This window comes from Ambystoma mexicanum, chromosome 8 (assembly GCF_040938575.1).
Source record: "Ambystoma mexicanum isolate Mex_15411 chromosome 8, UKY_AmexF1_1, whole genome shotgun sequence".
NCBI classification, from domain to species: domain Eukaryota; kingdom Metazoa; phylum Chordata; class Amphibia; order Caudata; family Ambystomatidae; genus Ambystoma; species Ambystoma mexicanum.
The window spans coordinates 324,956,023-324,982,012 of NC_090929.1; the positions used below are offsets into that span (position 1 = coordinate 324,956,023).

A 25,990-nucleotide genomic window follows, 5' to 3' on the forward strand; every position below is an offset into this window, starting at 1 on the left:
GGGTCTCCACACAAACGACCAACACTGATGAATTTGACTATTTCATCACAGCTGATGGGGAACCAGATGACGTTCCACTCTGGGACTCGCCCCATGATGAAGTAGGGGCCTTCCACGCGCTCATGTCCAGGGCGGCCCTGGTATTCAGCCTCACGCTGGAGGAGCAGCAAAAGGAGAGTGTGCTTTACCAGCGCAGAAAATGTCAGGTTTGTCCGGCTGTTGAAAGACATCTGGGAGGATGGCCTGATCACCTTGGCGCATCCCGCAACTGCTCCAGCTAAGAAAGACTGGTTCGACAAAAAGTACAGAGCCCCAGAGAGCACTGCCGCCTGCCTACGCACCCAACCCACACCAGACTCTGTTGTCTCGGCGGCTGCCGGAAACAGGTCAGCAAACCCATCGTCATCCTGCTCTGTCACCCCAGACAAGGAAGGGCAAATGCCTTGACGCCTTCGGTAAGAAGATAATTACCACCGCAGCCACAACTATCAGGATGGCTAATGCAATGGCCATACTCGCATGTTACAATCGCGAGCTGTGGTACAAGTTGGGTCCCTTGCTGGAGCTCCTGCCGAGTGACAAGAAGCAAGAGGCCTTGGACATCTTCCATGATGGCGAGTGGGCATCGGACCATGCCATTACGGTCTCTGGTTTTCATCAGCCTGGGAATGGAGCAGTCCTATGTAGGCAGGGTTGGCTCAAAGCCACAGATTTCCAGCCCAAGGTCCAGTCCAGAGTTGTGGATATGCCTTTTGACAGATCTGCCCTTTTTGGGGAGAAGGCGGACTAGGCCTTACAATCCATAAAAACGGACACTGAAACTGTGCTCCTTGAGTACAATACAGCAGAGGCACCAGTCATTTAATTCAGGAAAAGGGTGCTATGGCCGAACTTTGCATGATAACCGCACCACATACTGGTCTTCCGCCTCCTACAAGATCCCGTACTCATCATGGGACCAGTACAAGAAAAGATCCCAGTCCTGTAGGGTTTTTTAGCGATGCTGCAGCTTCTCCCAATCTAGGGGCCAGTCTGGAAAACAAGCATGACCAGCCCAGGGACAGGTCCTCCCACTTCAGCACCCCAGTGGGAGGACGACTGTCAAGGTTCATCAAGGAATGGACATAAATGACTGACGAATGGGTGCTACCCCACCTCCAGCAGGGCCACTCGCTGGAGTTTGTGGACTATCCACCGGACATTCCTCCCGCACACAAACCAGAGAAGTTGCGACACCTCTGGCTTCAGGAAGTGCAGGCTCTGCAGCAGAAGGGCACAGTTGAGAAGGTTCCCAAGGACGAGCTCGACACAGAAGTATACTCCCACTACTTCCTGGTAAGGAAGAAGTCACTACACAAGAAGTCAGGGAGTTGGAGGCCCATACTAGATATGAGGGTTCTCAAAATGTTCCTAAAGGCGCAAACGTTCTGCATGCTCACGCTACAGCAAGTGTTGTTCCAGCTTCAACAAGGAGATTTCTTGCTATCTCTCGACCTCGAGGATGCCTACTTTCACATGCCCATTTGCCTATCGCGCCAGCGCTACCTACGCTTCATGGTGGCAGGAGCATATTATCAGTTCAAGGCCCTTCCATTCAGCCTGCGGTCTGCTACGCAGGTGTTCATCAAATGCCTTGCGACAGTGGTTTTCTCACCTTCAGCAGGGGGCCATTCACGTCTACCTGTATCTAGATGACTGGTAGTAAGACTCCCCTCTTGTCCACTGGCAGAAACCAACACCGCCACCACCATCCAGTGTCTACAGCAACTGGGTTTCTCCATTAACTTCCCAAAGTCGTGCCTGGTTCCATCTCAACAGGCACTCGGCACACAAACCAGCAAGGCTTGACATCCAAACCTGTGCCGCCAGACCCTCAGACGAAAGGGTAGCATCTCTTCTACCAGGTGTGCTGTTTCAACGGTGCCCATATAATACCAGTCCACAACTAGAAATTCCTGCTGGGGATTTTGTCATCATGAATCCCGTTGATCACCAACTGCCGGTTACACATGAGACCGGTGCAGGAATTCCTGGATGCCCGCTGGATCCAAGCCTCAGGGTCCTGGGACGACCGCATTGCTCTAACACCAGTTTTCAAACAGCGCCTTTGCTGGTGGTCGGTGAGGGAACATCTGGTGCATGACGCACCCTTCAGGTTGCCGAACCATCAGGCCACCATCATGACGGATGCTTCACTGAAGGGCTGGGTCAAGACCAACACACCAGGGGTCTTTGGTCGGAGGAGGAAAAGAGCCAGCACATCAACCTGCTGGAGCTACAAGCAATTTATTGGGTCCCAAAGTCATTTCTTCCTTTCCAACATCAATTGTCCGCAAGCAAGAACGAACAAGGTCCCCACAGCTTTCCAGGGAGGCGCAAGCCCTGTGGCATTGAGCTCTACAGCAGGGCATGTTTCTCATTACCCTTCATCTACCGGGGATTCTGAACACTCTGGCGGACTCCCTCAGCAGGGAGTTGCGCTCTTGCCATGAGTGGGAACTGCACTATGACCAGCTTCGCTTGTTGTTTCAAACGTGGGGCATCCCAGAGATCAACCGCTTTGCCAAGACCTTTGCCAGCCTCTTGCCCCATCCGGAGAGCTTGGGGGACGCCTTTGCGTTTCCATATTTGTACATTTGTATATTTTATTTATTTATAGAGCGCAACCAAGCCCAGAGGCATCTGGGCGCTATTCGTGCAAGTTACAAAGACAGAAAATACAGATCTGGCATACAATAATGACACACATAAAGGTTACATACACAGATTTACAAATGTACATCGGTCACGACGGTCAGCATTAGAAAATGGGAAAAGGTAACATATGTACAACAGGAAATGATTGCATCCAGTTAGTCTAGCTATTTATGCAGCCAGGTTGAGGTCTTGCTCATGGAGCCAACCTTTAACCTTTTTTCAGAATAAAAGGAAAGATGGTTCCTCTCTTAATGATACAGGGGGTGCGCTCCATTTCTTCCATGGTAGGGGAAGTTTCTTTATGCATTTTCCCAGATTCCTCTTGTGCCTCGAGTCCTATACACCTTCAGACTGTATCGGTACAGACTGATATTAGTGGCCCCTGCGTGGCTGAGACTGTTTTGGTACTCAGACCTCTTTGCCCTCTCATCAGCAACAACGATCAAGATGCGCCCACACCATTCGCTCCTGTCCAGGAATCAGGTACTGCACCATGACCCGACCTCTCAATCGGACATCCTTGCTCCTGTGTTCTTAGGCGATCCTGGCCAGGGCTGGAGCTGCATCCACCTTCAAATGCTACAAGAGCAAGTGGAAACATTTTATTATTATTGTTATATTTGTTTTGGTTATAAAATAACCTTTACAAAACAGAATACATTAATTAAAATACAGATTTTAAAGTTTCAAATAAATTAATAAACAAAGAAAAAAGAAGAGAATTATAATAAATCTTAGAATAGATAACATCAAACAAAAATAAATACAAAAAAAGCTGTGAAATATATACAAGCAGAATATAAACATTAATCGACTTACTAAACATAGTTTGCAAGAGAGTAGATCTTATACTTAATTAACTTCAATCATAGCTAAATACATAGATACAGAAGACTCAGTGTAATATGAATGAACGAAATATAAACATTGATCAACTTACTAAAATAGTTTTCAGACCTCAGAGAGAAAACGTAGAACAGCTATCTTTATCGTGACTGATTTACTGTGAAGCATATCCCACCATAGAACAGCCACATAGACTCTGTCTAAGTTTGCTACAACATTTTTAAAAGTCAATGCGCTCCTTCTTGAGTCTGGAGCACTCTGATAGCAGCTGCAGGAGCGTTTCCTTACAATGAATACACTTACAAAATCTGCAGAAGGACATTTCTATATCCACCTCACCACTTATTACCAAGATCTCTCTAGTAGTCCTCAAAACATTGAATCTAAACCTCATGAAGTTGTGACGCCACATCTTATCTGGAAATCTCATGAGGTAGGGCTCCAGACAGCCCATTTTGTTTTGATGACACACCAATTGAGAATACAATTTCGAGGCCAGTACCGCGTCCACTGGTTCTAGCCCAATAATTATATTGTAAGAATCTTTTTACTCTTCGAGGATGTAATATTAGTGTTTCCATTGACAAACCCAGTTTTGCTAGGGGCTGAACGCTATCTTCCTTTAACATTTATCTAAAACCGGTCTCTGAGACACCTTGCCGCAACCCTGTGCCTAATAATTCGTATAAGGTCTTATTCGGAGTAGTATATCATTTTCAGCATAGGGATAGCCTTCACCATTCTACCAAACTTTCAATGGATTGCTGTCCCAGCTCATACCTAATTGCTGTTAAAGGGAGAGATTTGGGTAGGCAGAACAGAATAGAATGGCAGATCAGGGCCTCCAATTTATTCAGCTCAGCCCTAGCCCAAGCTGGAAATAATTCCAGACCATAGACGGGCTGAGGAAAGATCTTGGCCGAATAAAAGCTCATCAATGGTACCAATGATTATTTACCATATTTATAGTCAATTCTTTTCATTTGGGCAATTTGTTTGAGTGCTTTCTCGTGTAGAGAGTTACGATAGTAGCATTTCTTAGGTTTATCAAAAATAGGGAACCCTATACATACCATAGAAGTCCTAATAGTAAGTTTTTCTTGATTCAAAAACCAGGCATAACCTATTGGTTGGGAATGTTTGCTTAGCCGCATCACTACGGTTTTCTTCAAATTGAATTTCAGGCTATTAGAGAGGATATAATCATTAAATATGATTAATAGATGTTGTAAGCCCCCAGGGGTGTGGTCCAGAAGAAGGAAATCGTCCGCATAAGCAGACCAACAAACTTTAATCCCCTCTATCTTGGGTGACACAAAATAAGCTTCGTCCAGTATTTTACCTGCATCTGACATATAAAGATTAAACATGGCCAGTGCAAAAATACATCCTTGTCGCAGGCTATTGCACATATAGAGTGAGATAAAAGCCCCTCTATATTTAGCCAAACTTGGATTTGGGAGCCCTCATGCATGTGAATCAGTAGAGATAATAGACCTCCCGGCATTCCCAGTCTAGATAATTTGCACCAAAGAGTTGCTCTATCGAGCAAGTCGAAAGCAAGGGAGAGATCCATGGCGGGCAGATAAATTGGTGGACCAATCTCCTTCCATGCAATCTCTTGCAGTACGCTCACAAGGAGCCCCCCCGCGTCTGTGCCCACTTCTTTCCTAAAATCCAAACTGTTGTTTCCTAAGGATATCATTGCTGTTACTCCAATCCTCTACGTACTTTAGGACAATAGAAGAAAATATTTTGGAGTCTGCATACAGTAGTGCGATGGGACGATAATTCTGGGGACTGCACCTGTCACCTTTTTTATGAATGGGAACCACATAGGAGACATGCCAGGAAGATGGCATACAACTCGTCCGAATAATATCTACAAATTGAAAATAAAGGGCCTTAGCCCACAAAGCAGGGTTGCATTTAAAGGTTGCATTTGTTAGCTGGTTTGGGCCAACAGCTTAGAGGGACTGGCCCTAATGAGGTTCTTAATATGTTCAATCGTGAACCTTACCTACCATGCACAATCTTTTAAGCCTTCCAGATCGAATTGGATCTGAGTCTTACTTTCATAGAGTGATGCAAAATGACTGCCCCAGACCTCCTCATGAATAGAGTTGGTCTGTGCCTAAACCTGGGACGACTCCATGGCATTGACAAGAACCCAGAATTGTCTAGAGCTACCATCTTTTAGAGCAACAAACATTACTGTCATGGTGGTACATAGAAGCACGATGCCCCTTTAGCCAATTTTTTAGGTTTTGTTTTTCCCTCCTGATCGAATTAAGTTTGAAACATTTTCAAGTATGGTGCAAAAACCAACGACTGTGACCTCAGACCATCCGACCGGATGATCTGTTGCCATATCTGTTGTACATGGCTCAGTCTGGTTTAACGCATTCTTCCATTAAGGTGCACCTAGCTGCGATCTCCAGGTACAACCGCATTGCAGGGGTTTCATCCTTGTGGTCACACCAGCAGGTGAAGGAGTTTTTGCATGGGCTGTTCCGGTCTTTTCCACCTGTCCGTCGCCCAGCGCCAGCATGGGAGCTCAATGTGCTACTCGCAAGACTCATGAAGCCACCGTTTGAGCCCATTCACCAAGCATCTAATTAACATATTTCCTGAAAAACAGCATTCCTGGTGGCATTAACTTCAGCCAGGTGAGTGGGGGAAATCCAAGTGTCTTCCATAAAACCACCCTATTAGACATTTCACAAGTACAAGGCTGTTCTACGTACCAACCCGACATTTGTGCCAAAGGTGCCATCTGCTTGCCATCTAAATCAGCAGGTGGTTCTGCCTGTATTCTTTGGCACACCAACATCTCAGGCGGAGCGAACACTGCACACTATGTGGCGCATACTAAGTCATTCCGTACAACGGATCAACTGTTTGTTTCATTTGGTCCTTCTGGGCCTGGGAAAGCCCTTTCAAAGTCCTCCATTGCAAGATGGATTGCTGCCTGCATCTCATTCTGCCATAAACAAGCCGGCAGACTGCTTGTCGGCAGGCCCCAAGCTCACTCTACCAGAGCAGTGGCTGCAACCACTGCTTTCCTCTCTGGAATTCCACTGCATGACATCTGCCATGCAGCTACCTGGAGATCCGTGCATACGTTTACCAGGAGATTTTTGCATACATTCACCAGGTTCTACTGTGTTGACAGACATTCTGCAAAAGAGTCTAGAGTCGGCCAGTCAGTTCTGCAGAACCTTTTTGCGTGAGTTGGGTAAGTCTCCAGTGGTAAGTTTTCCTGGGAGCTTCCAAGGAGATGCCACTTGTGGTCACTTTGTATCCAAAACGTGTCAGGCTCTGATGCAATGCCACGGAACTGGCAAAAAAGCGATAAAGAAAAGGTTCTACTTTATATTTGAACACTAACATTTGGAATTTAACCCATTTGGCGTCCTTGCATCACGTCACATTCTACCTTTTTACAATTTGCTCAGCAAGATGGCCGGGATTAAGGTCACGGACCAGGAACGCTTTGGTCCCTGCACCACTAAATGGAACCCTAAAACAAACTGAGTCTGAACTTCTGAATGAGAGGCAATTTACTCTCCTCCTACCAAACTAAGGTTGTAGAATATGTCGGAAGAAAATAAGAGCCAGACAATATTTTGCCTGATTCCTGAACACAGAGCCAATAAGGAGACACCACATGAAGACTAATTTGAGATAACAAACTTTGTCAGTTATATGAAGGTAGGTGACTTACTGGCTCGCTAGGTCCTGAGGAAGATAGTTCTCATTATTAAATTTGGGTTTCTACCGTCAAAACTACGAATAGGGAGGATATAATTTACTGATAGGAAAAACCAATGCATTATTGTTTTGTTTTCTCACATCACCCTCTTGTTGACCATTGGCCACTACTGATGGTCTGCTATTAGACCTTGCATGTAGTGTATGGTCCAGTGTGATCATTGTCATATTCAATGGTACTACCAATTTGTAAGTATCCTTAAGTTTTCTTGTTTGTTGCACTTTTGTATTTTTGCCTTTTCTGTATATTTTAAGGGGACACAAGTCATTTAGCACCCTTGAAAGTCTTATTTCTGCATATTAATGTACTGTCTGTTTTTCAACTACTTTGTATTCTGCAAACATCATTTTTGTCATGTAAGTGAATATTTAAGTCCACCACTTTTTAATATTATGTATTTAAAAAGTTCATTGTGAACTGTTTTGAGAGTTTTCTGGATTGTTTTCATTTGCTCCATGTGATATACACTTTGTCATTAAATATATGTTTAAGTTCTTCACATTAACTTTGTTATTGTGGGACACTTCACTCTGGTGTTTACGGGAGCATACCTCCACCCATGGGTATTGTATTAATACTGCTTTGTAATCTATTCACAGCATGTGAATCCATAAAAGATCCAATTTTGGAGAAGGAGTAAGTTACTTACCAGTAACTCTGGTTCTCCAGCATTGGTATCTTTCATAGATTTGCATGCAACCCTCCCATTTATCCCTCATAGCTCGTCTTTTGGCTTTTACTGCCACTCACGTATGCTACCAAATCTGAAGATGGCGGACACGGGAGGAGTTAAGGGAATATTCACAGCATGTGAATCTATGAAAGATACCAATGCTGGAGAACAGGAGTTACAGGTAAGTAACTTATTTCTTATCTGGCTATGCTCTTGAATGATTATTTCTGCCAGCATTCTCCTTGATTGCCGCTGGTAATTGGTATCTAAGCTCTTTCTGGACCTCCAGTAATATGTTGTCTCTTAGATCTGGAAGCTAAATTCAGAGATTATTTTGGAGCAGACAATAGCTCTGTCATCAGCACATCAGCACATCTGGCATGTAATAGATTATCTTTGTTTCTCTGTTTCTGTCCTGTGTGAACCTCAGTTGAATTACCTGGTGCCGGCGACCTGTTGTATCCTGATTCTCTTCGTCTTCGACCTACCAGCCTACACCTCCCCCACCAACTTCCCGGCGGTGTTGTCTCTCTTCCTGCTGTACGGGTATGTTACACAGGTGGCTTGTGTGCAGGTGGTGTTTGTTTTATAGCAGGGTGGGGGACAGTGTAGTAATGTGGTGGCTGACCAGTAAAGGGGGCTTCCTTTAAGTAAGGACCATTCAGGACCACTTCTGAAAAAGGAATCTGCTTTTACCAGTGTGTGCTCTCCTGATCTTCCCTCAAATGGAGGAGGTGAAGCTTCTCCTTTCATGCTGTTCGGGAGAGGTGGGAGAGGTCATGATTCACTAAGCCTCCCCGCTGCCTTAAATCTGGCCATGGAAGTGATTAGTTTGAAGTGATTAGTTTGATTCCAAAAAGTACCTGAATTGAGGACCTGCTAGAGGCAGCAATCCGCTTGGCTCGCTTTTGCTTGGGCCCTGGCAAGTCTGTATTTATTTTCGAATTAATTGTTTTTAGGAAGACTTTGAAATGAAAGATCAAAGAGTTATGTACCGCCAAAAAAAATGGTTATGCTGAAGAGCATTTCTGTTGGGCGTTCAAGTGAACTGTACAGGAGGGGAGGAGAAGTGGGAACTATACACAACAATAGTAACCTTGGTGATGTATCCATTTAGTCCAGTGTGGCATCATCCTCATTCTTTGGGTAGCTGGTGTCCGCAAACGCTGAATCCTATGTTGCCGCCTGCAACCCGGGTCCACTACTTTCCACCCCATGGTTTAAACAGGATGAATACTGATCCACCGTTTGCTAGGTGTATAGCAGCTAGTTTTTTTACGCCTCCTTACAAATCCATGCTTAATAAAGTACAGAAGACTTACTTTTCAATAAAGGCGATTTAAAGCCACATAGAATTACCTGTTATTATTGTCAAGCGCTGCTAGGTAACTTCCTGGTTCATTGAGCGGGCAAGGATCATGTCGCATTACTTCTAAAACCCCTAGGATTTTGGTGAAAAGACAGTACTGGAAGATGGGGCCTGTGTATTGCCTTGAATCATTGGGCACAAGGGGCATCAAGATATTCTTCCAATAGGAGAAATGCAAGTGCGTAAGGTGGGGCCCGGACATCCAGGGAGTGCGTGTCCCTTGGAATCTAGACTGGTGCAGCGGGGTAGGGAGATGGCAAGATGGTGAATGGCTTGGTGGCAGAGAGGATGGATGGGAGTGCAGGGGAAGGAGATGGAGATCTGTGTGTAGTCAGGGGGTAGTTAGTATGGAAACCAAGAAGAGGATCTGTTGTTACCTTGCATTGATGGTGAAGTGTGGGTACAGGACAGAACACTGGGGAACTTCACAGGAAGGAGGGTGGGCTGGAGCGAGATGGCACAAGGATACAGCGTAATGTTGGTCAATAACTTAGGAAAAGAACAGGATGAGTGCTGTTCCAATGATAGCCAAAGTTAACCATGAAGCCCAAAATCCTGTATGCTGGAATTAGAGGGTGCTCGCCATGATTTTTACGATCTTGCTCAAGACCCGGATCCTGGAATGGAGAGCATCCGGTTTACTCCCCAAATGCTGCTGCGTGGCATTCACAATACCAGGTTAGTTGTTTTGCCGGAGCCCACCCTGACAGCGGAGGAGGTTGGGGGCTTCTGGGAGACAAATGTCATAGTGCCACTGTCTAATCTCATTTCCGCTTCCCCCCTACAGCTGGTCCATCACCCCAATCATGTATCCTGCTTCCTTCTGGTTCGAAGTCCCCAGCACGGCCTATGTGTTCCTGATCGTCATCAACCTCTTCATCGGCATCACCGCCACGGTGGCCACCTTTCTTCTACAGCTCTTTGAGCACGATAAGGTAAGGGCAGCCCGCTGGCACCCAATACAGGGAAGACAGTTGGGGAAGGGCGCCCACTGTCTACTGTGGGGTTTAATGTAATCATTATCGGCACCCAAAGAGTCATATAAGGTACGCGCTTTTACCAGCCATTGTGGGTACTGTAAGGTAAAAGCATCCGCAGCCCACTCCCTGCGTAGACACAATGAAGAAAAGTGACCCAATTGCCCTATGGATTCACAAGAGGAAATGATATGATAGGTTATTTATAACGCGCTCAATTCCCAGAGGTTTCTAATTGTGGACACGGGGATGGAACTTGTGTTGCTCCGCGTCGTCTTGCTTCCAAGGCGAGCACGTTGCCGCTGAGCTATCCTCCCCTCAAGGGGAGCGCCCACACCCAATACAGGAGGCATGATTAATCAGGCCTGTGTATGCACTGCAGTGGGCATAAGAGCAGCAAGTGGGTGTGCTCCCGATTTGATACATTTTGCATACATTTCAGGATGATACGAGATAGAACGTGGGAGATTTTAATACATGCTCAAAACAAATAGTACATTCCCAGAAAAAAACTTCAGTTGAAACGTCATTATTTTATAAATGCATAACTCACCCCAGCATGCACTTCTCATTACATCACAAGTTACATCACAGATGGCACGTCGCTGCACATCATCAGCGAGATAAGATTATGCATGACTTCATCAATGACATCATAAAAGACACAGGGCCTCATTACGAGTCCGGCGGTAGCCGTGCCAGTAAAACCGGCAGACTGACCGCCGGACTCGTGATTTTTCCAGCACCTGGCTTCCCGGAATTTCTGGGGTATTACGACCCCGGTTTTCCGGGAAGTCAGGCGCTGGAAAAATGGTGTTCCCCATTCCATAGGACTCAATGGGAATGTGGATGATGGTAGCACTGGCACCATTCATAACAGTGCCGGTGCTAACGTGAAAGTCTGCGAGCGGGTGCTGTTTCGCCCACCAGGTCTGGCGGGCGGGAGGGTATCCGGCTTGCTAACTTGTACTCTTCCGGTCCAGTAACAACAGTGCCAGTAAACCTACCGGCACCGTTTTTACAGGACCTGCAGGGTGGTAATGACCCCCTTAGCTATCGAGCCCGCCACAAGTACTAGGCAAACAGTGTCCCCTGCAACCAGGCCTCGTCGGCATTAACCATGTACAGAATGCCCACAGTGTGTGGCTGACAGCCACTGTGTGTGAACATTGTTTATCAAGCTTCGTTTATGCCCATGTACTGAGCACATGATCCTTGTTAATTAGCAACTCATGGATAAGGCTCATCATCCATTGCCCACCACCTACAAGACTACCCATCCTCAAACTCCCACAGTCCGTTCTCTGTGGACACTGTGCCCCCTGCTTCGTACTCCTTTCAGCGGTATCCATTGGGATTGCTGATTGCATGTCACGGGCCCATGCTTCAGGCACTGTATCCATCCTCATGCTACCCTGAAGCCATGTTCTGAGGGCTCCGTGTGAGGGGAGGGGGCATCATCCTTGCCTTCAGACCATGGCCTGTGCTCATGCCTTCAGAGCTTTGTGCAAAGGAGGTGGCATTCTGCTTGGTCGCATTCACAGAGGCCCTCCCTCCAGGGCCCCCGAGAAATGCCCTAGTGCTATACCTAATAACCAAAAAAGTGATGGGTGGAAGGTTTTGAATAAATCTGAGCCACTGGCACTGCTCTGGGCAACCTTCCACGCCACCGGTTTTTAGCATGTCTATCCCATTTTAAAAGGGGTCCAGCAGAAACATGTCTGGGGATGCTTGTGGTCTTGTGCAGAAGGGATGTGACCTAGCAGTTCGGGCTGCACTTTGCATGTAGTCTTTCTCCTTTCTGTAATGTCTCGGCATGATAAAGAGCAATGGTTTGGAGGGTTGCCCAGAGCAATGCCAGAGGTTAGGATTAATTCAAAACCTTCCAGCCATCACCTTTTGTTTTTCCCTATTGCACTGATAGCACTGGCCTGGGGCAGGGCCCTCGGCCATACCGTGTACACCGAATTCCTCAGGGAAATTACCTGCTGCCATTCCCTGAGGGCATCGTGCTTTGGGCATTGCCCTTGGGTGAAATCACTTCATCTGATTTTGTGGTCAGAAGGAGATGGATGACACGTCTGCTCTCCTCACCGTTTTGGTGGCATACTGGCACTTGTGTGTGGGGTGACTTTGGGGAGATTTTAGCAAGGACATATGGGGAGATGGCTACGGAATAAAGGCCCTTAATATAAAAGAGAAGTGTCTGCTGGAGGGGACTTTGTAATTCTCTTTGCTGCTAGTCTCTAAGACTTGACGAGATTCTTGCTCATATTTTGGTGGTTGGCTGCACACACTTGGCTTTCTTTCATCAGAGCATCGTTTCCACTCCATGTAGTGCACACAGGGTGCTGTTCACCAGACTTACCACAGGGTGTCAGTCTCCTACCAGGCATCCTCCTGTTGTCAGCATGTATATTCTCAGAACGTGTACCCTTCCTCTCCCACAGGACCTTAAGCTGGTGAACAGCTACCTGAAGAGCTGCTTCCTGATCTTTCCCAACTACAACCTGGGCCACGGGCTGATGGAAATGGCCTACAACGAGTACATCAATGAGTATTACGCCAAGATAGGTAAGAGTCCCCTTCCCTCCATGACTCCCGCATCATGCCTTGGATTCCCGGGTCTGAGCTTGCCCGCTCCTCCTGGTGTTGTAGGCAGGAGGATGAAGAGGCAGAGTGGCGGCAGAATCTCAGTTAAGATGGGAAGGGAATGGAGCTCACCTCGTCTCAGCACCTGCAGTCGCTAGAGTGCGGGTGCTCTTCAGGAAACCGCTGGCTTTCATTGGGACGTACCAAGGCAGAGAATTAGAAATGCCAGATTTCCAGGGGTTTCCTCAAGCCAAAGGGGTCTGCATCATTGCTCTGGATTCGTTTGAGCTTTGAGTTCTAAACCTTTGCCGTTGCGTCTACGAGGGCTGAGGGCCTCCCCCCACCACCGACACCAAGATGTTCTCTCTTGCAGGGTGGTACGATCATGTGTTGTGAAGGTAGTTAAGCGAGATTGTGTTTGGGCAGATGGTGGGTCCGTTTGGCCTGTTTTAACTCCTGGCATGCACGGTGCACTGCTTGGTGGGAGTTGTATAGTGCTTTGAAGCATGGGCTGAGTAGTGGCATAAGGCAACTGTGGAACACCTGAAATTATCACCATGAGACAATAGTTATGGAAAACCTATTGAGCCTTTATTATTTACAACAGTACTTAGAAAAAACACAACAATCGGATGCGTGTTTTAGGGCACTATGAGGTCTGGACGAGGTATGTCCCTTTGCATCCACTTTACTGTTTACAGTCCAAAAGCCCAGGTCCGTGTACCTGGGTGCTGTGCCCTTTCTGGCTGGCACTTTCTCTTTTGTGCTGATGGGATGCTCTCCCTGACCTGTGCCGGCACTTCTGAATGGGTCTATGGCTACTCAGGTTCCTCCCAAAAGGACCTCACTTGCATCCTCTCTGTCAATGCTCTATGAATGCCTGCTGAAAAAAGTTCCATTCATTTTTATTGACATGTGGACCTAGTTTGTGTGAAAGAATTCAGGTTTGTTCAAGGTTATGCCCCGTGCCTGATGAAATGTAGGCCCCTGCCCTTGCAAACACCAGTTTTTCCTTTATTCAGTTTTCTTCTGGCTATTTCAATTGCCTTGTTGGAGTTGGCTCTCCCCCATTGGCTTCTTAGGAGTATTTCTGAAACAAAGATATCTGTCTCCCTACAACATTGCGCAATGCTGGATAATGATGAGCACATGTGGGTTAGCTGTCGTCTCCCCACCTTCACCAGGTCGTTGCCCCCCAAGTATATCACCAGATGCTCAGGGAGGCTGATCCCTGAACATCTTCCCATAACATGCCCAGGTAACCCCACCAGGCTGTGATTGTCTTCCCAAAATGTAGGCCTTTCCCTGTGTCTGCCAGCCACCTCCCAGTTTGTGACAAAAAGGAGTGCCCCATGATCCATGCCGACCTGCAGGGCTCCCTCCCCACCTGTTAAGAAAATGTTCTTTGGATTAGATCAGGTCCTCTCTTATGTACTTTTTGTAGCAATCTGATGTCCAACCCCCACCGTCTTCACTTGATAGTGGCCCATCCCCCCTGCCCTCCCCCGGCATCCAGGCGATTGTTGCCACCCCAATGCGGAAGGAGTGGGTGTCGTATTCTGTGGGGTCCCACCCTGACGCTTTAATACCTTTTTTCGTTATAGCCTGAAATTGACATCTGCTGAGGGCCTTGCCATTCTTAGGGACCAGGAATTGTCCCCTCCGACCCCCCATGCAGGGCAGGCTCTAAGAAAACCTTGTGTGATGCATGTCGGGCAACATTTACCACCATCTATGCAGTATAGGTTGGTCACTGTTGCCTTCCCTTAGTGGCCTGTGTTGGACTTTTTCAACCAAATTGTCTTGTTTTTTTTTCTTTGCACACGTCTTCCATGGCCACGCCACCCTCTGCTGTCCCACTTCTGGCAATGAGTTTGCTCATTCTCAAGGCCCCATCGCTGTGAAAGCAGTTTTAAACAGTAATATGTCATCATCGTCTGCCCATATGCCCTTAAGAGTCGCTATCAGTACCAACAATTTGTTAAAATTCAGAGGGCGCCTCCTATCTAACAATGGCCCTTCCAAATTGGCATTCCTTTCGGTGCGTATTTGGGCCCGGGTGCGCACCTCTTGCTAGTTTAGTGTAGTATGCAACTGCAGTGAGGTGTGCCACTGCCCGTGATTTCTTTTTATTTTGCAAAAATGCCCACTCATCGGAATTGCCCACATCTTTTTCTGTAATGACTTTGTCATTTTCCTTTTGTATTATGTCTTTAAATATGGCAAATTGTTTTTTTGTACTGCCTTGCTATTTTCGGGGCCAAGGCTCGGTTTTACAATTCAAAAATTACCCCTTTGTCTTCTACAAATCGTGAAATTTTGAGTCTATATCAATGGCACCCATTCAGCAGTCTATGAATGAACCGCTGCTGTGTGGCTGGGTAAGTTCATTTTCTTTTCCTTTTCCCTCAACATGTTCCATACCTGTCCTAGTACTGTGGTCATTTCGGGTTCCGCATCCGGCCTCAGCTGCCTGAAAGTGTCCAACTGAAAGCCAGACAAAGCATTGCCACATCATTCCCCTTGCCCACAGTATGCTTGGCTTTTATTTCAATGTTGTGCTTCAGTGCCCACAGTGTTATTGCCCTCAGAACTTCCATTGCTAACTGGCATGCTCTTGCCCCTTTATTTAATACTTGCACAACAGCCATGGTGCCTGACCACACTGCCAGTCTCTTGTTACTTGGATCATTTCCCCCACAGGAACATGGCAATCCAAATGGGAAGAATTTCCAGCGATGTGATCTTCTTGGTCTCACCGTAGAACTGCCATGCCTGTGACCAATGGCCTGCGCACCATTTAGTGTCCCACGCAGCCCCAAAGCCTTGGCTCCCTGCTGCATCCGTGAATAAAAGTCGCCCGTTTTCTCTGTTCAATGGCGTGCGCCATATGACTGCTCCATTGAATCTTTGTAAGAATTCCACCCCCATAGTTGCATCTTTTTTAACATTCCTGCCTAACCGCATGTGGTGGTGCCTTTTTGTTGCCCCTCTGGTTTTTAATTCAGTTTTTCTTGCAAAGATGAGGCCCAGTGGTATTACCCTGGCTGCAGAGTTGAGCTTTCCTGCCTCTGACTGGAGCTCCGTCACTGTCTGTTTTCTTCTTTCCTAGGGACTCTAACGCTGTTAGCAAATCTTCAATGTTTCCCCTAGTGATGCAGCATTCCGCTCTTTCGGCGTCTATTTCTAAGCCCAAGAAAGGCATTATTTGGGATGGGCATGCTGTATTTTCCTGTGCCAGTGGGATGCCCCATTCTTTTGTGATCTCTTTAAACTTTTCTAATGTCTTTCCACATAAGTCAGTCCCTTTTGGGCTTGTGAATAAAAATGCATCTAGGTAATGTACTAATCAATCCCTCTAGTATTGCTGTCTGAAGGGCCCATTGCAAAAAGCAACTCACTTTTCAAAAAAGGTGCATGAGATGGCATAGCACATTGGTAAGCATTTGTCCACGTACAATTTACCATCAAACTGAAAACTTGCCCAGGGCTGTGAGCTCTTGTGCACAGGCAGTAATCTGAAAGGTGACTGGATGTCCGCCTCTGCTAAGATTGCCCGTTTTCCTGCTTTCTTCACTACCTCCACTGCTTCCTGGAAGCTGGTATATGACACTGCTTCTTCTATTTTACGTCCTCTCCTTCCCCTAGAAGCTCAATGTCTCCAGAGCTCTGGTTCTCTCTAGGCTGGACTATTGCAACAACCTCTTTCTAAATCTGCCTGCTTCTACTCTCCGCTCTCTGCAACTCATCCAGAACAGGACTGTGAGACTTGTCCTTGGCCTCAAGCCCAGGGATCGTATCTCCCCAGGACTGAAATCTCTGCACTGGCTCCCAGTGGCTGTGAGGATTAAGTTCAAGACCCTCTGCATTGACCACAAGGCCTTTTGGGGCTAGGGCCTCAGTACCTTCAACCCTATCATCCTAAATATCTTCCTCCTCGAGCTCTTCGCTCATCCGCCTCCAACTCCCCCAGGGTCAGTCGCTTCTCCAAGCAACGAGTTGGTGGTAGATCTTTCTTCGGCTGGAGACTCCCTCTGGAATAGCCTCCCTGAAACTTGAGGAGAATCATCGTTATAAATGCCTTATCATATCATATCCTATATCCCTGATAGGCCATCGTTGTCTGTACTGCCTGGGGGGCAGGATAGATGTCAGTATAAGTTCTCCCTCTCTCTTTTTTTGGAACTAGTCCTAGCAGGGAACAGATTTATTCTGCAAAAGGTATCTTATGCTATGGGCCACTCGCCCTGCCAGATCAACTTCATTTTGGATCTTTTTCCTCACTATCTCTTGTTTTTCTTTTAGAGACTTAAGGTTGTTCTGGATTTTTTGGGAATCCCTGTCCTGGAATAGGATAGGAAAACCATGCCTGAAACCTTGAAAAATTAATTCACTGCTCTTTATCCAGAAATATTTTGTAGCCATTTTGCCATTGCCGGCAACATGATTGGTGAGCCAGGCCAGTATCCGGGTCTGCTGTTCTTGCTGAGGCCTTTGAGCATTTGAAGCTGCTGTAACCTGCCCCACATTTGCTACATTGGTGTTCATAACTACACTCATTGCCCCGATTGCAGCTGCCTTTCTTCGAAGTTCCAGAAAATTGCTGTACTTCCATTCTGTGGAGCTCTTGGGGTTGTGGGGCTAAACTGGGGTGGTTTTGTACACATATTTTAGATGCCCCTGATTGTCCCTTGTGAAAGGGCTGCCGCCCCTTGTATTGTTGCTCATAACTCGCCATTTCTCTGTAATAAAAACAATTCCATGGCTGCTGTCTTGGCGTTAAACTGTCTCCCTGACCTGGCCCTGCCGTCAATACACTGGACAAATATATATGCGTCACCTTCATATGATTGTTGGACCTCGTGCTAGTAGTGCCGTCACCTCTTATGGAGATGTTTCCATTATTATGGTCCCTAAAATTCTTAAGGCTGACAGCCAGTTTTGGAACGTATGTTCTACTCTTTGATTCTTTATCACATTATTTTCGTCATCTTGCTTGTCATCCTTAAAAATATCAAAACCTCTTCTCTGAAAGTCTAGGAATGAGAACTTTCTATAAACTCTTTCTTCTTTATTTTCCTTTTCACCTTTTTTGCAGTGTGCCATGCTGGCGTTCTTTTTATATTGCTCTGTACCACTCTCCCCACTGTGTGCCTCCCAAACCTTGTTTTAAATGTACCCTTGTTGTCGTTAACTTCCATCTCCTTGTCTTTCTCATTAATTATGCTCTTATTCTTGACCCATGCGCTAAAGGTGTTCCCATCCATCATACTCTGCTTTATCCGTGTCATTAGCATTTGTCACTGCATCATTTATATTTGTTACATTATCATTCTCATTAGGCTTTCTCTTCCCAAATGTCTTAAACATGTTTGGAATCTTTTAACACTTTTTTAGTCATGTTTTCTTTTCTTTCTAAACAATACCTTCAAGTGTTTTTTTTTTCCTGATCACCCTTCAGTAGCTGTGTCATTTCTTTTCTCCTTCTCCAGCATGGGGTCTGGCATGGATTCACATGCTCTTGAATAATCCCCTTCGTCAGGCGGGGAACCCTCAGTAAAAGGAAAAAACAGTTTTACTTTCGTTTGAAAAGTGTCTTTTCTCCTATAAACCAATCACTGAGCTCTGTGTCATACTGACCCCAGCCAATGACTGCCCTCTCCCTAAGCCCTCCCCTGCAACCATCTTCAGATTTTACCACTCGTTCAAGTGTTGGGAGTCCTAGCGTTTCGCTCTTGCAGCTTACTGTGTTTTTCACGCTTTTTTGCTAGGAAAACCCTATTTTTATTCAATCGAGCCCGTGTGCGCCATTGTTTCTTCATCCGATTAACGGGGATCCGTTTTTCGGCATCTTTCATCACCCCTCAAAGGCAGAGTCGGCGAGTGTTTATTCTTGGAAGTTTCCAGAAGACCATCAGGCCTACACCGTGCCTGATTATTTTGGAGGAGAAGGAGAACGGGGCTTCCCTCTTCAAGCTCTGCACCACCTGTGGTTTGCAGAATGTTTTCATGGATGACAAGCATTCCTTGTGTCTTTATGTTCTTCATCCGATGTACAGGGAACGGGATTGCGAGATGTGTCGTGGCTTTACCAAGCGCACTATGAAGGATCGGCACGTCAGACTTGCTGCATGGCTCAAAGCCAAGGCCCCTGCCGCGTGTGGTTGACCGGTGCATGCCTCCTCTGGAACCAGCCCGCCAGAGTGGGCTTCTAAGTCCTTTTAGGGTGCTCCATCCATGGGGGTCCAAGACAATGCCAAGCACTGCGAGTCCGGTTCCGTCGGGGTCACCGCGCCAACGGGTCCCGCGATGGCCAGGGCGTGTTCATCTTCTCTAGCAGCCTCAATTTCCAGCCATTGCTCCAGCTCTTTGTTGAAGAGAAAGTCGGCTACCCCGGTACACTACAGGAGAAACCGGAGAAGGCCAAGCACCAAGAAAAGGTTGCCGACCTGCCAGTGAAGGCCCAGTTGATGCAGGTTAAGTCATCCGCATCTATCGAGCTGGTGGTGGCCGTCCTTTTGAAGGCGAAAGGGGCTGACCCGGTCATGGGTACCCCTACAGTGGCCAGGGTGGCTCTTCCTCCCAGGAAGAAGGCTTCGGCCAAGCTGGTGGAAACGACACAGGAAAAGAGGATGCCGTCTCTGAGCCCGAAGCTGACTCCTCAGGACCCAAAGAAGGAGGGGGGGTGGAAGAACTCCAGGGCATGGATATTTCTTCTTCCAATGTGGAGGATGAGAGTTCCATCCACACCATCCCAGAGGACGTTGGAGATGACATCGACAGGGAGGACAACATAGTCACTGGGCCCAGCAACCCGACTCCCCAGGCACCTCCCAGAGATCTGTCTCATAATAATCTTTCCACCCTCCATATGCTGGTGTCAGACATTCAGAAGACCGGCGACGACCCGGAGTCTGCACCCAAGTGTTTGCGGGCACAGCCATCACCGGACTCGGTGGTCTCAGCTGCTGCGAGGAAGAAGTCGTCCAACCCTGTAGTCTTCAGCCTTCATGCCCCCGGACAGCAAGGGGAAAACGTTGGACGCGAGGGGTGTAGGGAGGTAATCTGCTCAGCGATGGTCAAGGCGGCCAATGCTTTGGCTATCCTGACCAGGTACGACTGGGAGCTTTGGTACAAGATGGCTCCGATCCTGGATTGTCTCCCCGAGGACAAGCAGGTCGAGGCAATGGAGATCCTTCAGTAAGGCGAGGTGGAGTCGGACCACGCCATTACAATGGCCCTGGACATTGCGGACACAGTGTTCTGCCAGATGGGCAACAGAGCTTGCCTCCATCGTCATGGCTGGCTGAAGGCCACCAACTTTAGGCAGGAGGTCCAGGCGAGGGTCTTGGACATTCCATTCTACCGAGACAGTCTCTTCGGAAAAGCGGTTGATGAATCACTCCAGGCCATCAAGACTGACACGGAGACGGCCCGTGCCCTGGGCACTCCGAAAAAGCACAGTCTGTCCTTTTGTTCCTCAGGGGGGGAAGTCGGGCAGATCTTCGAAGAATTTCGGCAAAGGATCGTCATCTTACCACCAACCCTCCCATTCCACTACCCAGGAAGCCTACAGGGGTCATTCCAAGACCTTCAAAGGTATCCGCCATCATTGTCAAGGCTCCCAGGGCAGAGCGCCGGCTTCCAAGCAGGACTGAACTGGCCGAGATGTCGGGCCCCCAGTGGGAGGCTGGCTGGTGAACTTCGTCAGTGTGTGGGAAAACATCTCCACCAATCGATGGGTGCTAGACGCTCTTGCCTACAGACACACTTTGGAGTTTCAGCAAAAGTGCCTGAGAATACCACCCGTGGCCCCGCAAGAACAACACATCCCTCAGCTGCTGCTGGAGGTTTGGGCCATATTAAGAAAAGGGGTGGTAGAGCTGGTTCTGAAGTGCCTCCGGGGCTCCAGAGTTTACTCAAGATACTTTCTAGTAAGAAAGAAGGCCCATTCTCAATCTACGATGACTCAAGGACATCAAGTCCCAAAAATTAATTATGTTCACATTGCAGCATGTGCTCGGCCAACTGGAGGACGGAGACTGTCTTTCGTCGTTAGATCTAGGATACGCTTACTTCCATGTCCCCATTCATGAAAAACATTGCAAGTTCTTGCACTTCGTCGTACAGGGAAGCACTACCAGTTCAAGGCTCTCCCCTTCAGACTGAAGTCGGCGCCCTGAGTCTTTACAAAGTGCCTGGATCCGGTGGCTGCCCATCTGTGATGGCAGGGAATTCATGTATACCCATACCTCGATGACTTGCTCATCTGGGCCAACTCAAGGGACATCGCCGTCGATCACACGGAGAGGACCGTCTGGCTGCTGACAGATCTGGGGTTCTCAGTGAACTATGCAAAGACCTGCTTCACTCCATCGCAGGACGCGCTGTTCCTGGGATCCAGGCTCAACACTGTCTCCTGCCTGGTGGCTCAGTCGGAGGGGGGGGGTAGAGCCCATTTTGGGCAAGGAAGTTAGCACTGAAGATCGCCATGATGAGGACCATCAATTTGCTGCTCGGCACGATGTCTTACCTGATCCAGGTCTGCAGGTTGCAGATGCGACCACTTGAGGAATTCCTGGACTCCCGTTGGATCCAGGTGTCCGGAAGCTTCAGGATCGTGCTCGACAAGCAGTTACGTCGAGCGATAAGGTGGCATGCGCCTCAACATTGCCGGGGGCACAGACTTCCAGAGTCCGCCATACCAGGAGACGCTCACAACAGGCGCTTCCCTGGAGGACTGGGGAGCCCACACTAGACTTCTCCATGCCAGAGGCCTGTGGCTGGCAGAGAAGACACTACACATAAACGTCCTAGAACTACGGGCTGTGGTGAGGGTCTTCACAGACAATACCACCATGATTATTTACTTCGCGAAGCAGGGGGGCTCCAGATCCCTGGCACTCTCCAGGGAGGCGCAGGAATTGTGTCAATGGGCCATCGCCCAGGGGATGTTTCTCATTTCTTTTCACCTGGTAGGAGTCAAAAACACTGCTGCTGACTCCCTAAGGGAGCTGCGCTCTTGCCACGAGTCGGAGCTATGCCAGGATCAAGTGGACAACCGCTTCCTCAGGTGGGGCAAACCCCAGCTTGATCTGTTTGCGACGACGACGAACACCAAGTGCAGGAGGTTCGCCAGCAGGTTCCCCCAGCCGGGGAGCATGGGGGACACATTCTCCTTCCCTTGGGAAGGACTTTTCCTGTACGTGGTCCCTCCATTGCCACTGGTACTACGAGTCATCAGTCAACTCAGACGGTGCCAGACCTTCTCAGCATGTGAGTATCCCCTCCAGTCAAGCTACCAGTGGTCGCGGATCTTCTCGCCAGGGAAGGAGGTGCAATCCCGTACCACAGCCTAGGATTGCCGAACCTGAAGGCCTGGCTCCTGCAGCATTAGAGTTCGGTGGTTACGAGCTGCCAGCGGACTGCAGGGAGGTCCCCACCAAGGCCAGGGCGTCATCGACTCTGAAGTGCTACGGACACAAATGGAAGTGTTTCGCCACTTGGTGCCAGTCGCAGAAGATTAACCCTCTGAGGGTCATGGCCCCCCAAGTCCTTCCGTACTTGTCATTGGCTAATTCGGGGCTGGCGCACACCTCCATCAAGGTGCATTTGGTGGCTATCTCCCGCTACACCAGGTCTCCGGGACGGTCTTCCGTTTGTCGCACCGTCTAGTTAAGGAGTTCATGAAGGGATTGTTCTGATCGTTCCCACTGGTGAAGGTGCCTGCCCCAGTGTGGGAACTCAACGTGATGCTGACTAGGCTCATGGGGGGCCCCTTTCAAGCCTATGCATCAAGCTCCACTCAAGTTCCTATCTTGGAAGACAGCTTTCCTCATGGCCATCCCCTCTGCCAGGAGAGTGGGTGATATCCAGGCCCTGTCCTGCAAGCGGCTTTATCGGACTTTCCACAAGACGAGGGTGGTGCTGTGGATGCACCCCTCCTTCATGCCCAAGGTTCAGTCGGAATTTCATGTCAACAAGCCCTTGGTGTTACCTGTGTTTTTTCCAACGCCTTCGTTGCTGGCTGAAAGGATTTTGCACTCACTGGATGTGGCTCGAGCACTGAGGTTTTATGTGGTCCGCAAGGGAGTTTCCAGAAGACTTCTCAGCTTTTTTTGAACTTTGGTCCTAGGAATCATGGGAAGGCCTTGTGCAAGGCTTGCATCTCCAAGTGGCTGTTCAGCTGCATCACTCATTTTTAACGGTTGGCAAACCGACCTCTGCCTGGCCGCCCAAGGGCCTATTCTACCAGTGCAATTGCTGCAACATCTTGTGTGTCCCTGCTAGACATTTGCAGGGCTGCTACGTGGAGGTCTACGCACACCTTCATGAAGTTCTACTGCGTCGACAGGGATTCCAGAGATGAGTCCAGAGTTGGCCAAGCAGTACTGCGCAACCTGTCCGCTTGAAGGTGAGCCTGGTGAGGAGGTAAGAGTAATTGCTTATGTTGAGCCTTGCCGCCTCCCTTGGTTGTGTATGTATGCACTGCTATGTGTTCTTTATTCATGAGCATATGGATCCATGCCAGACCCCATGCTGTCGAAGGAACACGTTAATTACCTGTGACTGTTGTTCTCCAGCATGGGTTTGACATGGATTCACATGCAAACCATGCCTCCTGCTCCTCTTCGGCTCTTCTTGGTCATACTGCCACTTTAAGTACTACCAATTCTGAAGATGGCTGCCAGAGGAGGGGCTTAGGGAGAGGGCAGTCATTGGCTGGGGGCAGTATGACCCAGAGCTCAGTGATTGGTTTATAGGAGAAAGACAGTTTATAAACAAAAGTTAAACTGTTTTTCTTTTACCGAGGGTTCCCAGCGGTGACTTCATGCCAGACCCATGCTGGAGAACAAAAGTTACAGAGTTAGTAAGTAACCTGTTACTTACTCTTCTTCCTGGTAGCGCCACTCGCTGCTTTCCCATATGCTGGATCAGCAAATTCTTCCTCTATTCTCGCTTTAGTTTTGGGAGGTGAGGGGGACTTCTGGAGTCTGTCTGGATCCAATGACGACTTATTTTCACTCTCCTCGAACAACCTTGGAGATAGGCTTCCTTCTGTTGCAACATCCTGCCACAACTTGTTCTGTACCCAGTCCAGGCCATGCTTCTTTTCCGCTGCCACCTATGCCAGCACCTTGTGTTCCTTTCCTCCTCTTGTGGCGAAGGCTTTTAACCTTGGCGTGAGCTGCTTGGTGTTGGTACAACTGTGTTTTTAATTAAAACACTCCTTAGTCTGCCCCCCCCCCCCACACTGAAGAAAGTTGGGTTTATAGGCTGTGTGATTAAATTACAGCTCTGTCTGTTTTCATAAACCCGAAATGTGCAAAATTGCTGTGTACGTGGTGCTTTTGCTCACCCTTTGTGAGCATGCAGCTCCCCCATGAATACAGATGTTAGCCTGCTTTGTCCGTGAAGTGTGGTTGATTAAGCTCTTGAGGCACTAACTTGTTTTTCTTTTGCACTGTGCTTCTGCCGGGTGCGTTCGGAGCGCTGGATGCTCAAGTGTCTCCCAAAACCCTCTCCGACGTGAACGTTGTCCTCCGTGTGCTCGTGCTGGCAATTCTGCACAGCCAGGATTTCGCTTGCACTTTGGATTTCTTGCTCCCCCCTGCCAGCATGCGCCGCATTCCCCGATGAGCTTTTTGCATATCGCACGCCGTGTACACCGTGCACTGCAGACTAGAACTGCTTCTCCTCGCCGAGGGGGACTGCCGCAACAGTAAGGTCTGGCCCTCCCAATTAGCGTGTGTCAGATGCTTTTCTTTTTTGTTTTGCTGTTGCCCGCCGAGCCTATAATGAGTGCTCCGTCCACAGCCACCTTCCCGGCTCCCTCCCATCAAGGCATGGCCATCGTAGCTGGCGAACTTGCGCTGTAATGTTGCCCGCTTTCCTCTCTTGCTACGTACATAGTAAAGAGACTTTAAACAACTGCAAAAGAACATTCTGGAACGAAAATGTGCCTTTTCCTTGGGTCCTGCTTCATGCGGGGCTGGACCATTGTGGGTGACTGACCTTCTGCCACAGCCCCTTACTTATGGGGCAAACGTTCCCGGGGCCCATACCCTATTTCCTAGGGGAGGCGGCCTGATGAAAGGAGCCTTGTTTCTGCCGCCGTCTGCAGACCCATTGTAATTTTGGTCTCCTTGTCAGCTATGCCCCTTTTGTTCCCTAGTCCTCGTTTTCCCGCCCCCTTCCCCCATTTTCTTTGAAGTAAAAGGTGTCATGGCACCTTGTACTTCAAAGTACCTGGCGCCAGGATGTCTTGCATCCTGCTGAGGGGAGGAGACAAGGGGCTACTAACTGGGGTGGGGGAAATTTTGATCTGAGTGCCTGCTGGTGCCAACCTTCCCCCACACCCAGTCCTGACCCTGCCGCACCCCCCCTAATCTCCTGTGACTTCTAGCTACATGCCCTTGGTGCATTTCACACCCCATGTCAGATGTGCTGGGAGATATGGAGCCGTCAGAGACCATAGGTTGCCTGAGAAATGTTCTAGAGGGCCAGAATGGTGTGAAACTTGGCATGTCAAAGCATCACTAAAAGGTAGCCAGCTGGGCTCTGCATCAGCAGTAATGGCCTGAATTTTCAAAGACTATTAATGATGCTGCCTAGATTTTTTTTACCATCCTGAAAAGGCTGGGAGAGGGCCTTAATTCCTGCAGCTGTGGAGATGCTCTGGTCAATGGAGCCGTTTTCACTAATGCCCGTTTAGACATATCCAGGGCCCTGTGGCAAGCAACAAAATCTTCACCCAGGTCAAGGATGGGGAACCTTCTCTTTCGCTATTGACCTCCCAGCCAGTGACAGTGGCTCTAAATAAATATTGCCATTTGATGGTATACTGGGCGCCAATAGCGTGGCACTGACTAGAGGATCACGTCATTTATAAAAGTTGATTTCACAATTTTCTGTGGCAAAATTCCCAGCTCCCCCACTTCTCCTAATATCAAACTCATTATGGGAGTCCCCTTCAACCATTTGGGCAAACTCACTCCTCAGGTGCCATTTTCCCTCTGCCAGGCATCTCATTGACTTGAAAAACCAAATAAAAAAGCACA

General features: G+C 48.2%; 1 protein-coding gene across 2 annotated transcripts in view; it reads left to right on the forward strand.

Annotated features, from left to right (window-relative positions):
• ABCA2 (ATP binding cassette subfamily A member 2) overlaps positions 1 to 25,990 on the forward strand; it is a 1,079,583-nt gene that overhangs the window by 949,921 nt on the left and 103,672 nt on the right. For both annotated transcript variants that reach the window (XM_069609742.1, XM_069609743.1), the window contains exons 36-38: positions 8,422 to 8,537; positions 10,148 to 10,295; positions 12,788 to 12,911. In XM_069609742.1, the coding sequence (XP_069465843.1) occupies positions 8,422 to 8,537; positions 10,148 to 10,295; positions 12,788 to 12,911 (388 nt within the window). The remainder of the gene's footprint in view (positions 1 to 8,421; positions 8,538 to 10,147; positions 10,296 to 12,787; positions 12,912 to 25,990) is intronic.